Source organism: Cryptomeria japonica, chromosome 1, assembly GCF_030272615.1.
Source record: "Cryptomeria japonica chromosome 1, Sugi_1.0, whole genome shotgun sequence".
In the NCBI taxonomy this organism is placed as follows: Eukaryota; Viridiplantae; Streptophyta; class Pinopsida; order Cupressales; family Cupressaceae; genus Cryptomeria; species Cryptomeria japonica.
In genome coordinates, this window is record NC_081405.1 from 270,774,814 (window position 1) to 270,792,171 (window position 17,358).

The 17,358-nt window shown below is 37.3% G+C and overlaps 1 protein-coding gene across 4 annotated transcripts in view; it reads right to left on the reverse strand.

The window, feature by feature from the left end:
• LOC131036424 (uncharacterized) overlaps positions 1–17,358 on the reverse strand; it is a 270,316-nt gene that overhangs the window by 124,847 nt on the left and 128,111 nt on the right. For all 4 annotated transcript variants that reach the window (XR_009104097.1, XM_057968310.1, XM_057968309.1 and 1 more), the window contains one exon: positions 2,495–2,542. Coding sequence is in view for 3 of the 4 variants with exons in the window: in XM_057968310.1 (XP_057824293.1) it covers positions 2,495–2,542 (48 nt within the window). In the remaining variant the exon portion in view is untranslated. The remainder of the gene's footprint in view (positions 1–2,494; positions 2,543–17,358) is intronic.

The window sequence follows — 17,358 nt, forward strand, 5'->3', positions numbered from 1 at the left end:
TCGAAAGCTCCTTGCAAGATTGTTTGGACAATCATTGGAGCCAACTGTTATTCATTGTGACAATCAAAGTTGTGTGAGGCTATTTGTCAATCCAGTGTTCCATGACAGAACAAAACAGGTTGAGATCAAATACCATTGCATCAAAGATATCGTATTGAGGAAAGCTATTCAGTTGAGTTATATTTGTACTGATGAACAGACGGTTGATATTCTCACCAAGCCTCTCTCCAGAGTGAAGTTTGTGCACTTTCGAGACAATCTTGGAGTTGTGGAGAATGAAGCCCTTGCTTAGAGGAAGTCTCAGCACCAATGATCTTTTGTGATTTGCTATAATGCATCTTTCTCTGTGGCAGAGAAATTTGAGGTGAAAGCCCTTGTCCATCTCTAAGACAAAGATGTGGTTCTTTCCACCCTCTAGGAGTAGCCATGGTGGATGTCATGTTGAGTGACTCCATGACAACATCACATTGAGAGACTACGTGATGAATACTTTGTACATGTGTTCTTTCCACTCATGGGAGCAGCCATGGTGGACGTCATGTTGAGTGACTCCATGACGACATCATGTTGAGTGACTCCGTGATGGGCAGTTGTGCACACATTCCTTTCCACACACGGGAGTAGCCATGGTGGACATCACGTTGAGTTACTCCGTGATAAACTCTTTTCCACAAATGGAAGTAGCCATTGTGAGTGTCATGTTGAGAGACTCCATGACGTGGATATGTGGAAAGATATCTCCCTAGCTAACAGGGAGTGTTGATGTTATAGCAACAGGAGATATCTTTCTGCTGTCTGCTATCTTAATTATTAATACTATATGTATCGGTGTCTTATATCAGCGATCTCCTTATTTATTCTCTAACTAGTTCTAAATTGCTTCTACATAATAACTCTTTATTATTTTCATTAACTAACGTATTTAGTTGTGATTATCTTTTCGGGGCTGTTGGATTAACGCATCCCCTTTGGATTGGTCATGTTCCAATTATATCGTCGTGTCATTTCATTTGACCGGGTATATAGGTTCCTCAATCAGGAGCATTGAGGGAGAATTTAATGCGACGTATGCTGTGATTATATGATTTCTACCTTGTGACCCGTAGATAGTTAATTTGCTGTAGAAACCAATCAAATCTGTTGTGTGATATCTGCTGTGTAATTATACGTGGAAACCAATCCACAATATCTGCTGGGTAATTCGTTGATGATAGATATACTATATATATTCAACCTGCAAACATATATACTCAGATTGTATACATTGTTGAAAGCCAGCGACTATAAGGAAGTGTGTAGGTCTTCAGTCAAATCAATATCCTCAGCATAACAGATTTATCAATTGAATTATATCAGAGATATAATTCTCATACTTCTGAATTTTTTGTTTTAAACCTCCAATCCAAAACTTAACAGTTTAGAGGTCTCATCTACCTCTGTCTCATATTCTGATGATTATCGGAGACAAGGATATAGTGAAGGCTCTTGGAGAACATTACATCTCGGAGAAACACCAGAAGAGCATTAAGACCATAGTGGATAGTGCTATTCAGGTCCCCTATGAAGCTTACCTATCATAGGCCATAAGTTTCTTGGCCTTGTTTCCATGGGCACATTGAGGAACACTGGGGATCATTTGCTGCATCTGGTCAAATAGGTTGTGATGATTTAGGAGATTGTTATAAGCAGGGCTAGCTTCTGCAAGATAAAGATGAGCTACATGCAATTGCTCGTGCTGTTCAAAAAACACAGAACAAGGAAAAGCAATCAGATTTCTTCTCAACCATGCTGGATTGGGCAAGGCTTTGGACAAGACCTATGGACGAAACTTCATCAAGCTAGACGAAGATGGAGGTGACATGGCTGAACAAGGTTTCTGCATATACATTGTATGGATATTAATATTGCTAATATAGTTTATTCTCTGCACTTGCTATCTTGACCTGCAAGACTAGCCAATTATGTAATTAATCATTGGGAGCTCCTTTTTTCATAGGGGCTGAACTATCATGTTAGTTTTGCTAGTTTTTAATGATATATGAAAAGGGATAGGACCCTAACCCTCATTTAACTGATCCAAAAAAGGAAATATGGGATTCACACATTGAAAACTTTTTAGTAAAGAAGCATGGGATGACAGATGAGAAGAACATAAAATACTCAAAGATCCAACCATGGTAGCAGATCCCTGAATCTTTCAAGGGTTTTATTCAAACTATTTCCATCCTTAAATCTGGCATCTTATAAGGATAAACACTACCAAGCCACCAAAACCACACACACAAGAAAAGCATATAGGTTAACATCAAGGGCAAGAATTATTAGCTCCAAAAGAAAGATTTGACAGTAAAAAGGAAAAGAAGTTACAATTACTGTTCATATAAAAAGAGATAAATGTATTTTTTTACAAAAGACTCTATCACTTTATCTTGTAGTAATTTTGGGTGAGGGAGGGTGGTAGTGGTTACACTTGCATGAGTGAGAATTAACATACCTTTTTGTCAATAGCTTGCACACTATCACCAACTCCAATACTTGAAACCTACAAATCAATATTTGAGACCATAGGTATGGTGAAACTCTACTAAAAATAGCATCAATATACTGTGTGCATGAAATCATTATTTCAAGAAAATAACTTTACTTATAAATTTCTCAAGACATGCATGCTTAGTAATTGGTACAATTATATGCAAACTTGTCCAAGTTTCTAATAATTAAAAAAAAATCACTTTGTGTTTGTCTATGTGTCTATGTGTGTGTGTGTGCGTGTGTGTGTGTGTGCATGTGCGTGTGCATGCATGCGTGCATGTGGGTGTGTGTGTGTGTGCGTGTGCGTACGTGTGCATGTTTGTGTGTGCGTACGTGTGCATGTTTGCGTGTGCGTGTGCATGTGCGTGCGCGTGTGTGTGTGCGTGCGTGCGTGTGTGTGTTCCATAACTGAAACCCCTAGAAGCAAAAGCTTAGCTAAATACAATGCTCCATATGATTTGTTCATTACATGAGCCAATAGGATAAAATTTGGCCAAGACATTTGAGAACAGTCCAAAATATCTATATCATCAAAAATATAAGTTGAAAGTTCAATCTAACCATTGTAGAACTTGTGCATTTTTATTTTGCACTTGACCTAAATCCTTTGTTATCTTTAATGAAAAACTATTATAGAAACCCTATCCATACAGTTTTGTGGGTAGTTTCTACCTATCATACATATGTAGGTAGTGTAGGAATCTTCTTCCCAAATCTTGTCACCAAACTAAATTATTGCATTCATTAGCATCCCTTTGCAATCCTTAACCTGAATTCATTATATATTGCTAGGTAAACTCCTTCCCTCCTTGTCTGCAACTAGACCCATTGAATCAAAGTTTGATTAAATCAGCATATTCCCACATGCTCTCTGCCTAAATACTGCAAATATAAAGGTTTGATGTTCAAGGACTAGATCACTTACAAGAAGAAACACAAATGGAAAAGGAAAAGCATTGGGATCAAGGCACATTTTTTCCTTCAAAAACGAGAAGAAACAACAAAGTATGTCTCATTTTTTAAGGAAAAAAATGTGCTTATAGTGAAAGATTTTGACCATATGCAAATGGATTGTCATTTTAAAAATTATAATTTCAAAAAAATTCTCAGAAAAGGGGGGAATAAATTCCTCTCGTCCCACAAAGGTTATGTTGCTACCAATCTTGTTCGTCATGCTTCTTCTTGTTGATGTGTTTTTTAGATACCTCTAACACAGAATAAAATACCAAAGGTATTCTATCCTCTCTTGATCAAAATCTTCTTGGATGCTGAATTATATGATCAACCTAGATGACTCCAAGGTTTCTTTAGTCAGGTCTTGACGTATGGATAGCTCAATTGGTTGATGTGATTGCTGGCAATCCAAAGAGACTTACGTTGAAGCTTGAATGCTTGAATCTTTGTTGGAACGTGAAACTTACTTTCCTTGGAAGAAAGAGCAAAAGGATAAAGGGTTTAGGAAACTGGTCTAATCCTAGGAATGCAAGAGCAATGGACAATCTTTGGTGAAACTCGACTAGACTTTGCTTTGCCATGCGAAGCAACAACTCCACAAAGTTTACTGCGATCTCCTAAGGTAAGCATATGTTGTTCCAATCACTATTAACAGCAAGGATACCATCAAGGCAATGCATATCAAAATGTGAAGACCAACTGAAATTAAGCTCATTTAAGGATTCCAATTGACCACACAAGGAAAACTTACAATCGACAAATTGCTAGTGGTATGGATATATGAATTTCACCATTGATCATGCACAAAGATCTTTCATTCATCTAATCAACATGAAAGCAAATGAGAAGTAGAGACCATGCAACTTGTTGAAATAACACATAAAACCCACCATAGGTTCAATGAAATCATATGCTCTTTACAACAAGATCTTGGCAACAATCTTTGCCTTATCCTAATCTAACTTCTATTCTATCTTCAACTCTATTCTTCTTACTCATTTATAGTTGGACTACTCGCTGAAAACTCGGCGAGTTTTTTTGGCCGGTAAGTAGTACTGCCATTGACTCACAGAAGAAACTCGTTGAGTTCTTGGGAAAAACTCGCCGAGTATTTGGCGAGTTTTTTCACAAAAACTCGACAAGTTTCTAGAAAAAACATGGCTACATTAAAAAAAGAGGCCCAAACATGTTGTTTACTGCTGCAACTGGTAAATTAAATATAGAAAATAACAATGTACATGACAATGCATACCAGACACGACAGTAAAATATATCTTTATTCGCACATGCAATCATTACAGAGAAGAAGACCAAAGATGGTCAGCCAAGGATTACAACAGATCCAACAATACCGTACTACCTTCCTTGGCAGTACACAATATATTTAAAGAACCCGACGGTTGCCGAGAGGTACACAACCGTCAACCAACCGACACATAACTACTGAGAGTGACAACCACTTAATAATATTAATTAATACAATGTCAGGTGACCAAAAATATCAAACATAACCATATGCATTTTATGCCAACTACATTATCCCCCCCCCAAAAGAAAAATTCGTCTTCCAGACGACAAGTTAACATCAAGTAATATCTGGAAAGACTAGTGAGACTAATGGCAAGAGTGTAGGCAATGACTTGTACTAGACAGCCCCAACTCGTAGTGTACCCTCCAAATCAAATGGGGGTTTGGGGGCAACGCCCGTAATGGGGTCAAGGGGCAGCGCCCCTTGCGGGGGTTTGGGGGCAGCGGCCCCAGCGAGGTCGAGGGGAAACGCCCCTCGCAGCATCCCGGGGCAGCGCACATGATTTCCATGATTTTTTAAGATGCCACAAACATCGTCGATGAAGCCAAAAAATCCAAATTTCACTCCCACCAACTGTTGTTGCTATCCTCCCCGTACGGCATGACCACGTACGAATTGATACACATTGCGTACGGTTTGAAATCTAACACGTACGGCAAAATCTGTATGATTTTGATGCTCTTTATGTATGATTTCATACAGCTTCACTTCTACCCAATCCTTGTCGTGCCCAACCCTGTCGTCGTACAGAATTGTTCTCCCAATATGATCTTCGTAAGAAAATTCTCCTACAACACTTCTTATCGTACGGGTTCCATACGGAAATTTTCCCTCGTGGACATTCGCTGCCAATTTCGTACAATTTCCGTACGGAAATTTCTCTGCAACACCACTAGTATGATTTATGTATAGAAGTTTTTCTGCGCTGTGAACACTCGCTGTCATACAACCACCGTACAATTTTTTTTTGGATCCTGATCACTAAGTGTCGTACGATCACAGTACGGAGTTATTTTCGTAGCTTGATTGCCTCTGCCTACTGTACGAACTTTTCCTTATGCCCTGATCACCGTACGGACCTGTTGTTTGTGCCCTTGTACGGAATTGGTATGGATTTTTGTTCCCTTTTGCATAAATTCCCTCTTGATGGTTTGATGTTTGTACGGTGATTCCCTCTTGGCCACTTGATGTTCGTACGGTGATTCCTTCCTCACGGTGTGATGTGATGTCGTTTTCATCACTGATGTACGGAATGTCTCGTGTCTGTACAATAACGTCTTGGTTTTTACTTGCCTTCGTGTCTTCTTCCGTACGGATTCCTTCGTACGGGTTGAGCATTATTCCCTTCATCCAGCCCCTGACACTACCAATGTACGGTTTGTCTGTGTCGCTTTCCTGAATTTCGCCTCTGTACGGATTTGTGGTACGAAACTCTTCTGACCCCAAATCTTTACTCCTTGTTTGGGTAGTATTCCATAGGACGTACGGACCCTTCTGAGGTAAATGGTGTGCTTCCAAATTCCGTACGGATTTGTTGTACGGATGATACGCTTTCAACTTGTACAGCCTTCTCTCATACAACCCCCCTATAGCATACAGATGACGTGCTTCATTATTCCTGCAACTTTTTTTCTCCTTCTCATACGGCCTAACCCCATACAATTCCTTCAAGCCTATTGGGCTTTGCACTTCCTCAATTTCACCAATCTGTAGCATGTTACAGTCGGGGTGGAAGACTTCATAATCCTCCATCTGCCAGTGAAATAATCCATTAAGAGAACTCCTCTCATCCTCATAGCAATCTTCCAGTTCAAGCACCCCTTCATCGTTGGGTTTCATGCCTTTCCTCCCTCCGTCCATACCTAACTCTCCACCTAGTTCTTCACTCACCACCTAGTTCCTCAAGTCAATGACGTGCTTCCTCCCGTCACTCTAGATCGAGAGTGTGTTTCGCTTCCAGTTATGATTCGCCTTGGCAATGACCAACCATCCCCTCCCGAGGACTGCATCGTACACCTTCTTCTGTAATCGAATGACTAAAAAGTCCGAGAAAAAAATTTGTGTCCCAATCATTGCTTTTTGTGCCATCAATGTTCCCAACGGTTGGATGTCGTGCTGGTCGGCACCTACCAAGTGGAAGCTTGGCGGCCAAAGATTCAGCTTCCGTAGACATTTCCACATGTCTTTCGGTAGTACATTTACTCCTGAGCCTCCATCGACAACGGTGTTTGTCAACTTCTTCCCCATTATTTCCATCTCAATGACCGTTGGCTTCCTCCCGATGCTCATCGTCAGCAACATTGGAACACTGGACTCATTCCCTTTGGGTGATGGTTTTCCCGTCAGTTCCTCCTCATGTGGCTTACATTGTTTCTGGATGACAATGTCATCACTAATTGTATTGGCAATTGCCATTCTAAGTTGCGGCATAGTTTGAAGGTCTACCACCTCGATGGGTGCGGTTGTTTGTAGCACCTGTCAGACTATGTTCTTCTCTGACTCCCGCAATGACATACTTGCAGTTCCATTGGAAGTTACTCCTTCCTTCGCCAACACTTGAATACATCGCCTTCTTTGTTTGTGCTCTTGTGATTGCTAAAACTACTTCCTCTTGTTCCTCCACGTCCAGCATATTAATACCCTTCTGATTCGCGTAGTTGGTGTCTTCATGGTCACTTGGTCCACACCATTTGCACAATAATTGTATGTTGTCTTTCTTGTTATGGCAGTCTCTCGCAAAGTGTCCCCATTCACTACATTGTCAACATTGTATGATAGGACGTCCTCTGGAGTCTACCTGTATTTGGTTTCGCCCTCGTTGATTTCCATAACCACTTGGCAATACATTTTGTGATTTCGATGGGCTGGACTCTTTCTGTGTGAAGAGTACTTGTGTACTTCTCATCTTCAAATTGTACGAGCACTCCTTGATTGAATGTCCCAGCACTTACCAAATTTCACAAAATATATTTCTAGGACACTTACCTTTTGTGTGCCCCTCCCCTTTGCACTCAATACACCATAGTTCATTACCTTCTTTGTTGGTTCCTTTCTCAGCCTTCAATTCTTTCATCATTCTCAAGATATCCCGTCGAAGGGCTCGTACGGTTTTGGATTCTTCATCACTGCTACCTTCGGTGCTCTCATCATCATCGGTCTTCCTCTTCTCTCGGGAGTGTTAAGGATGTAGCCTCATTCGGATTAAAGAAAACAACATATATGTATATATATATATATATATATTTACCACATTATATATATTGATCACATTATATATTAATTAATAGTGACCGACTACTGATGGTAGAAAAAACCGAGGATTGTCGAAGTCGATGTATATGCATATAGTGACTGTCAAAGTCTAAGCATCGTTAAACCCGAGCACCGTTAAGTGTTTTAATGCATAACTAAAACGGTGACCCTTGCAATACGAAGAGTCATGTTCACGTAGGGTCATGACTTTACGTGGCATAAGCCACATAGAAGTCATGCATCCACGTGCACATGACTTTTCACATCCATACATATACTCAACGTCAACGCTTGCTGGTGATTGATATCAATTACAGTGGAAATCTCGTGATCCAGTAAGCAGTCGATAATATCAAAGATTAACTGACATAATTTATTCATATTGGAAATCTCATCAAAATTTTGTTCTTCTATATATGATTTTCAGACTATTGTTTCTCTATCTCTGATCTAGATTCCTTAACATGGTATCAGAGCCAAGTTGGTAGAGAAATAAATAAAAGATAGTGACACTTTTAAATTAAAATTCAGACTCGCATTCAGAATCAAAGGAAGAACAAACAATCATGGTGAACAATGTTAGAGTGGAGGACAGACTCGAAGGCGCATCCAACTTTGTCTCATGGAGAATCCGAATAATAGCAATTCTTCAAGAACTCGAACTAGATGCATGCATAGAAGAAGATACAAAGAGCCTTATCAAGCGAACTAAACTCAAACAAATATATGTGGATAATCGATAGTGCGGCGTCATGACACATAACCGGATTTAGAGATCAATTTGAAACCTTTGAAGGGCACTCAACTGAAGAAGTTACAATAGGAGACAATTCTACCTATCTAGTGAAAGGACTTGGGACCTGCTCAATTCAATTAAGATCAGGAGTTACATTACAATTAGAAGATGTTCTTTTTGTACCAAGTATCAAAAGGAATTTGGTCTCTATATCAGGACTAGCTGATCAAGGATATCGTGTCACCTTCCATGAACATAAAGTTCTACTCTGGCCTAAAAATTCTAACTTAAAGAATGCTATTCCTATAGGATCTAGAGATGGTAGTTTATACAAACTATGTGTAAATATCCCCTTCTCCGCAGTGATTAGTTCAGTGGTCCATTGGCCTATTCCGGAGACCCATAGACTATTTGGAAAGGAGAATTAGGGTTTCCAACTTTTGTGGAGTTCTGCACGAGCTTTTTAGGGTTTACCAGGAGGGAATTCTTCAGTTCTATCTATGGTTTTCTTCTGGGTTTTTCATGAGCTCCAGGGTGGTATAACATGCATTTGATTCTTTGGTGAAGTGAGAACTTACTATTTTTAGTATATTTTTAGTAAGTTAGGATTTGGCTGTTTGGATGATGTTGTCTTACTGATATTTCCAAGCTCTTTCTCCGAGTGTGAAGATCATGTTTTTGAGAGGTGTATTTCGTGAATTACTATTTTTAGTAAGTAGCAGTATTGAGCAATTCTATTTTTAGCAATTTGGACAGGGTCCCGATCCTGTAACAGTTCAGTGGTCTTCATTGCTCAGCTTCATCCTGGATTTTGTTGATAGTCAATATTGGAGTCATAAGTGATTTAATTAAATATTATTTCCTTATCCTAAGGTTTAATATTTAATTATTTTATTACTGATTAATGATATATTGGGCGACTTAGGAAAAGACATATTTTTATCTAATATCAATGTTATATTTTCCCAAGTTAGGCGTTGAAATTTGAAGAATGCATTAAGTTATTATTGAAGACTTAGGCAAGTTCAAACTTGTTGAATTATTGGTTAAAATGCAACTTGGGCGCCCACCTTGGGAAATGAAATGAAATGTCATTTGGATGCCATGTGAGAATGAAATGAAATGCAAATTGGTGAGGTGAATTTGGGAGCATTTACATTTGAATTTCAGAGGAAAAAACTATAAATACAGGTGCTTGGCCTCCCATTTGGATATCTTATGAACTTGCATTGTTATGTTGTCGGTTTGGCGATTGAAAATCTGAGCTTCGAAGTGTGGCTTCCTAGCTAAGTCTCAGTTTCATACTTGGAAGATAGTACCTAGCTGTGTTCCTGTAATTCCAGTGTTGTTCGTGAGTGTTCTACAAATTGTGGAGAGTTTTGTGTGGATTTTGGACTGTTTCCTTGTTGCTGGTCGCGGAGTTGCTGAAACCATAGTTTGCTCATATCTCTTGACCAAGTGATTGCATCGTTCTGGGTATCGGCTCTTTGGAAGCGTATTGGGAAGACAATCATTCTCCTATTTTGGCACGGATTTTGGTAGTCATCATAATTTTTGGTTGCAAATCGAAGTTTTCTGCTGTAGCACCATTTTCAGACTTACCTTGGGATGCGTGCAGCACATTCGGGGCTTCCAAGTTGCGAGTTTGAGGTAATGGATTGGTTGCCTATGTTATATTAGTCATTTGCATTTTATTTGGTGTGATTCCGATTAGTTTTGAGAAAGTTATGAGTGTTTTGGTGTTTCTAGTAGTGGCTGGATAGTGTGTTTTCGAGCTTGCAGAATTAGAACAACAGTAGTGTTCAAGTGTGGTGTGGTTTTGATAGTGGATTGTTGAGATCAGCATTAAGCTTCTTATCTTATCTCATATCTCTATTTTGTAAGATTGTTTCATTAGTACTGATCAATCATTCTTGCTGTTCTTATTTGTAATTCCCACTGCATAAGTGGAAGAGGCTGGCTTAGCCGCCTTCTTGCTTTGTAATTCAATTTATGTACTCAGTCCTCCCACTGAATAAGTGGTCGAGTGATAAGTTTTATGCAATTGTCATCCCGCTGAAATATTGGGTAGAGTGATTGAGTTTCAGTTTCTTGTTATTTCCCTTGGCTGATTTACCGCCAAGAGTTCGGTTTCTATCCTGCTGGATAAGCAGAAGGGACTGGCTGCCGCCCGTGCATTGTAATTTCAGTTTGATTTATGGTGCTAACGATCCCTGGAACACCATATGCTCTCACCCTCCCAGATTGGGCTCTCGGTGAACAAAAGGTGGAAGGGTTCCCTTTCAGCAGTTTGGATTATTTCTCTAACCTTAACAGGTTATGGTGTTTGCTTGTAACTCTTATTGCTAAAAAACAAAAAAAAATTAAGAGGAATATTACACTTTGTAATACTCAAAAACAAGCACCAGATCATGAAGTATCCAATCTAATGAAATTTGGCATAGACAATTAGGACATCTTTGATTTAGTGCCCTACCTTCTATAGGAAAGATCACCACTAGATTACCCAATCTAAAATCTGATCATGTTGGAACTTGTAAAGGATGTGCTCTAGGGAAGAACTCAAAAGGGTCTTTTCCATCAAGTGAACACAAATCAAAAGTTGTACTAGAACTTGTCCACACTGATTTGTGTGGTCCAATGTCATTACCATCACTAGGGGGGTTTTTGTATTACGTGATATTTGTTGATGACTACTCTAGGAAAACTTGGATCTATTTCATAAAACTCAAAGAATCAAATGAAGTGTTATTAAAATTCAAAGAATTTAAAGCCTTAGTGGAAAATCAAACTGGGAAGAAAATAAAAACTCTAAGATCAATGGGGGTGAATATATCTCTGAAAATTTTAAAGAATTCCGCATTTCTGTTGGGATTAAAAGGGAGTGTACAGTACCTTATAATCCTCAACAAAATGGAGTTGCAGAAAGGAAAAACAAAACCATCATCAAAGCCGCTAAAGCCATGATGCATAATCAAAATCTATATATCTCATTCTGGGCTGAAGCATCAAATATAGCTGTGTACATTCAAAACAGATGCCCTCATTCAATCCTAGAGAATATAACACCTAAAGAAGCCTTTACAGGGAATAAACCAGATTTAAGCCATCTAAGAATCTTTGGTTGCCACATGTATATTCTCGTTCCTAAAGAAAAGAGAACCAAACTATAACCCTCTAGGAAGAAAGGCATATTTGTTGGCTACAGTGAAACCACTAAAGGATACAGTGTCTATATTCCAAGACGAAGATCTATTGAAATCAGTAGAGATGTCAAATTTGAAGAAAATGCTGCTTATAAACTCTCTCTAAGTGCAGAAGATGATCAAATCACAGAATCAAATGAAAATCTTACAATTGAGAATCAGAGGGAGAATACTAGCATAGAAGATCATGAACCTCAATCATCTAATTTTGAGAATGCTGAAAATTCTAACAACAAGAAAAGACCACTATGGGCAAGAAAGATGATTGAGGAAAATAATGTGGAACCTGATGAAATCTTCAAAGAGAATAAGAAAACAAGAAGTCAGTCATGCTATGTTGCACTCATGACCGAACTTACAAAATCTGAACCATCAAATGTTGAAGAGGGCTTAACATGTCAAGCTTGGAAAGATGCAATGATTGAGGAATACCAGTCTATCTTAAAAAATGATGTCTGGGACATTGTACCTAGACCAAAAGACAAATCAGTTGTCTCTTCAAAGTGGTTATTCAAAATCAAATATGCACCAGATGGTAGAATTGAAAAACACAAAGCCAGATTCGTTGCCAGGGGGTTTTCTCAAAAGGCTGGAATTGACTACGAAGAGACATTTGCTCTAGTTGCCCGATATACTTCTGTAAGAACCATTATTGCCATTGCAGCATCTAAAGGGTGGAAGGTACATCAAATGGACGTAAAGACCGCATTTTTGAATGGTGTTATTGAGGAAGAAGTATATATAGAACAACCTGGAGGCTTTGCTACACACGATAGAAATCTCTATGTGTGCAGACTAAGAAAAGCCCTCTACGGCCTTAAGAAAGCTCCCAGGGCATGGTACAAAAGGATAGATAGTTATTTCTCCAAGCTAGGATAACCCAAAAATGAAGCAAATTCTAACATATACTTCAAAATATCGAATAGTGACATGTTAATACTTGTTCTCTATGTTGATGACTTGTTGATAACAAGAGAAGATCATCTCATTGCAAAATGCAAACAAGATCTTGTGGCTGAATTCGATATGAAGGATCTAGGTCTACTACACTATTTGTTGGGTCTAGAAGTATGGCAAAAAGAGAATTATATTTTCCTAAATCAAGGAAAATACACCACCGATATCCTGACCAAATTTGGCATGATAGATTGTAAACCTCTATCTATTCAAATGGAAACAAATCTTCATAAGCTCAAAAGTGAAGCAGTAGATTCAAAATCTACAGATCCTACATACTATAGACAAATTATTGGATCCCTTATGTACCTGGTAAACACTCGCCCTGATATTTGTTATGCTACTAATGTGTTAAGTCAATTCATGTGCGAACCCAAGAAGATTCACCTAATCGTTGCTAAGCATATTCTGAGATACTTGCATGGTACCAAAGAAGCAGCAATCGCGAATAAAACGCGATTATACCCGATTAATTGGGGGTCAACAAAACTGCCGATTTATTCCAAAAAATCGTGTTAATAATCGTTAACTTTTTAAATTGATTTTCAACAATTTATTCGATTAAATCGCAGACTAATCACACGATTAATCGGATTAAAATTGGGAGCCCGTGAAAAACCCTAAAGTCGCAAAAAAAAAAAGCGCAAAATGTACGAAAAAATTGATTTATATCTGCACGACGTGGTAGGGTTTAATGCCATATCGTGCGAGATTTCACGAGGTCTGCGGGATTTCACGGGTGTCTGCGGGATTTCACGAGTGGGTGACTGCGGGATTTCACAGCAGTGGGAGATTTCACGGCATTTTCTTTCCTTCTTTCCTTCTCATCTTTCTCGGAGCTGCTGGAATTTCAGGTATTTTCCATTTCTTTGCAATTTTAAAATTTTATTTTTATATTATGTTTTAACAGTCATATTTTACTGTTAATATTTATAAGCATAAAATGACTGTTAAAATTGAGCATGAATCTAGATATTTTTTTAGTCTTATAGAGATGTTAGATAGATCTGTTCACTGCTTTTTAAATACAAGTTTCGCCAATGTCTTTGTACAGTAAATATTTATGCTTATTATTAACAGTAAATAAGCATAAATATTTAATGACTATAAATATTTACATACTATGTTATGCCAGCATCTTTTATTTATTAGTGAAAAAATGAGACTGCGTCTTAAACGTCATTTACTTCATTGCATGATATTCACCATACAGATCCACTAAATTATCTGACTGTAAATTTATAAAAAATTTAACAATCAGATAATCTAGTGGATATGTATGATGAAAATTACAGTAAGATATTTACTAATATTTAGTATTTACTGTTAAATATTAGTCATATTTAGTATTTACGACTGCAAATACAAGCATAAAGTTAAATTATGACTGTAAATATTTAAAATAGTTTATGCTTGTATTTAAAATATGAATGCATAAAATATTAACAGTAAAATATGCTTATATTTACAGTCATATTTACAGTAATTTACTGTTAAAATTTTATGCTTATATTTATATTTACTGTTAATAAATACAAATTTTAATATTTATTATTAACAGTAAATATTTACAGTAATATTAAATATTTATGCTTATTTACTGTTAATTATTAATAATATTTGTTAATTAACAGTAAAATATTAACAATAAATATTTACAGTCATTAAATATTTGATATGACTGTAAATATTTTGTTTGTAAATATTAACAGTAAAATGTAAATAAGCATAAATACAAATTTTACTAATAATTAACAGTAAATATTAGTAAATATTAGTAATAATAATTTAGTAAATATTAGTAATATTAGTTTGTAAATGTTAATATTAGTAATATTAGTTTGTTAACATTAGTAATATTAAATGTTAATATAAATAAATATTAGTAATATTACTGTAATTATTAGTAATTTTAGATTTTTTTTTTAATTAAACAGTTAAATATTTACTAATTTTTGTTTAGTATTTACTGTAAAATATGTAATGTAATTTGATTGTGTGTTATTGTTAATTATTAGTAAAATTTGTATTTAATAGTAATTAACTGTAATCGAAATTTATATTTTCATTTACAGTAACATTAAATTCATTTTTTGTTCAATATTATTAGCTTTTAATATATGAAAATGTCATTTTCATTTAATATATACAGTCTATCATAGATTCATAATGTCATTTTCTCTGAAGTTATTAACATTTAATATACAAAAAAATGAAAATTTTAATATAAATGTTCAGTTTTCATGATGAATGTCCAGCATTAATATACACAAACCCAACCCTAGATCCCTCAAAATTTAAAAACTAAGTGTAATGCTTTTGCAGAACTGATTCTTGATCACAACGCCACGCCAAAAAGACTTTACATGGACACATTGCACAGCAATTCCTGGTAGCACGAAGGTCAAGTGCAATTGGTGTCAAGATGAGATCAGTGGTAGAATTTATCATTTCAAATGGCATTTGTCAAAAGAACAAGGAAATAACACCGAGATATGCAAAAAATGCCCTGCAGATGTCTCGTATCAAGCAAAGCAATCTCTTGAAGGGGTTGCTGAGAATAAGGCCAAAAAGGCAAGAATTGGGGTTGAACTAGGTTCTAGTTCTACAAATCCTAGGATGCACGATTTGGGTGAGGATGGTGAAGATGGGGATTTCAGGGAATCTGGGTCGACACATAATTCTATAGCATGTGGACCAAACACAAGTGGAGGAAACACTAATGCTTTCTTCCAACCTCGTACCACACCAGGATCACAAACCACTTTGGAGAGTACAGGATGGAGGAAAACTATCACTGAACAAGCAAAGAAGGCAATTGCTAATTATTGGTACTCCTCTCACACGGCATTCCATGCTTCCAGAAATCCACATTGGCAACCCATGGTAGATGCTATTGCAGCTGTAGATCTTGGGTTTCAAGCCCCATCTTATGAATCATTGAGGGTTGGTATGCTAAAAGATGCAGTAGAGGATGTTCAAGATGTTGTTAAACAACATCGATTGCAGTGGGCTAGAACTGGTTGCAGCATCATGTCAGATGGTTGGACAGATAGAAGGAACCGAACTCTCATTAACTTCCTTGTCTCTTGTGAGATTGGCATTGTTTTTTTGAAATCTGTGGATGCATCTAATATGATGAAATCCACAAATGCATTGTTTGAGATGTATGACGTGGTAGTTATGGATGTAGGGCCACAAAATGTGGTTCAATTTATCACAAACAATGTTGTTGCTTGTGTTGCTGCAGGGAGACTTTTGACAGATAAATATCCTTCCATGTTTTTTACACCATGTGAGCACATTGCCTTGATCTAACCCTAGAGGACATTGGAAAAATTGAATGGGTTAAGGCAGCATTTCAGAAAGCTCACAAGGTTACCAAATTTGTTTATAATCACACGAGGGTTTTGACTATAATACGCTCTTTCACAAGAGGCAAGGAGCTAGTTCGACCAGGAGTGACAAGATTTGCAACATATTTCGTTGCATTACAAACATTATGTGAACAAATAGGGAATTTGAGGCGAATGTTTGTTTCAGCTGAGTGGATGGAGTCTGGTTTCACAACTGAAGCAAATGGCATAGCAGTCGCAAAGTATATGTATTTTACCACATTTTGGGAATCTATTGAACAGATTGTAGAATTTTCAGAGCCTTTAGTAAAAGTCTTGAGACTAGTGGATGGAGATAAACCCCCCATGGGATATGTGTATGAGGCCATGGATAGGGCCAAAGAGGTGATAAGGAGTAAACTAGAAAATAACAAGGATAGGTATATGTCGTTGTGGGACATAATTGATAGGAGATGGGATGGACAAATGCACACGCCTCTCCATGTTGCGGGATACTTGCTCAATCCTCTGTTATTCTATAAAACTAACTTCATGGAAATTGATGCTGAGATCAAACAAGGCTTCTTCAAGTGCATGGAAAAAATGTTTCCTGACTTGGAAAAATTTGATGCGGCTGCGATAGAGATGGAAATGTACAAGCATGCTAAAGGCTTTCTCTCTTCTAGGGCTGCTATACAAAGCAGAAAGACCATTCAACCAAGTAGACTCTATAAAATTTTGACAATCTTTTTATTTTGCCAACCATTAAGTTTGTTAAGATTATAAGATATTCTTACTCTTACAATATCATCTCCATATAATGTGTTTTTTAGCTACATGGTGGGCTTCTTTTGGAGACGAAATACCAAATTTAAGGTGGATGGCAGTGCGCATTTTGAGCCAACCATGTAGCTCATCATCTTGTGAGCGTAATTGGAGTGTGTTTGAACACATACATTCCAAGAAACGCAACCGCCTATCACAACAACGGCTGAATGAATTGGTATTTGTTCATCACAACCTCCGCTTGAAGATAAGGAAAGCTCAAGGTGAGAATATTAATATATAGTTGCAGTT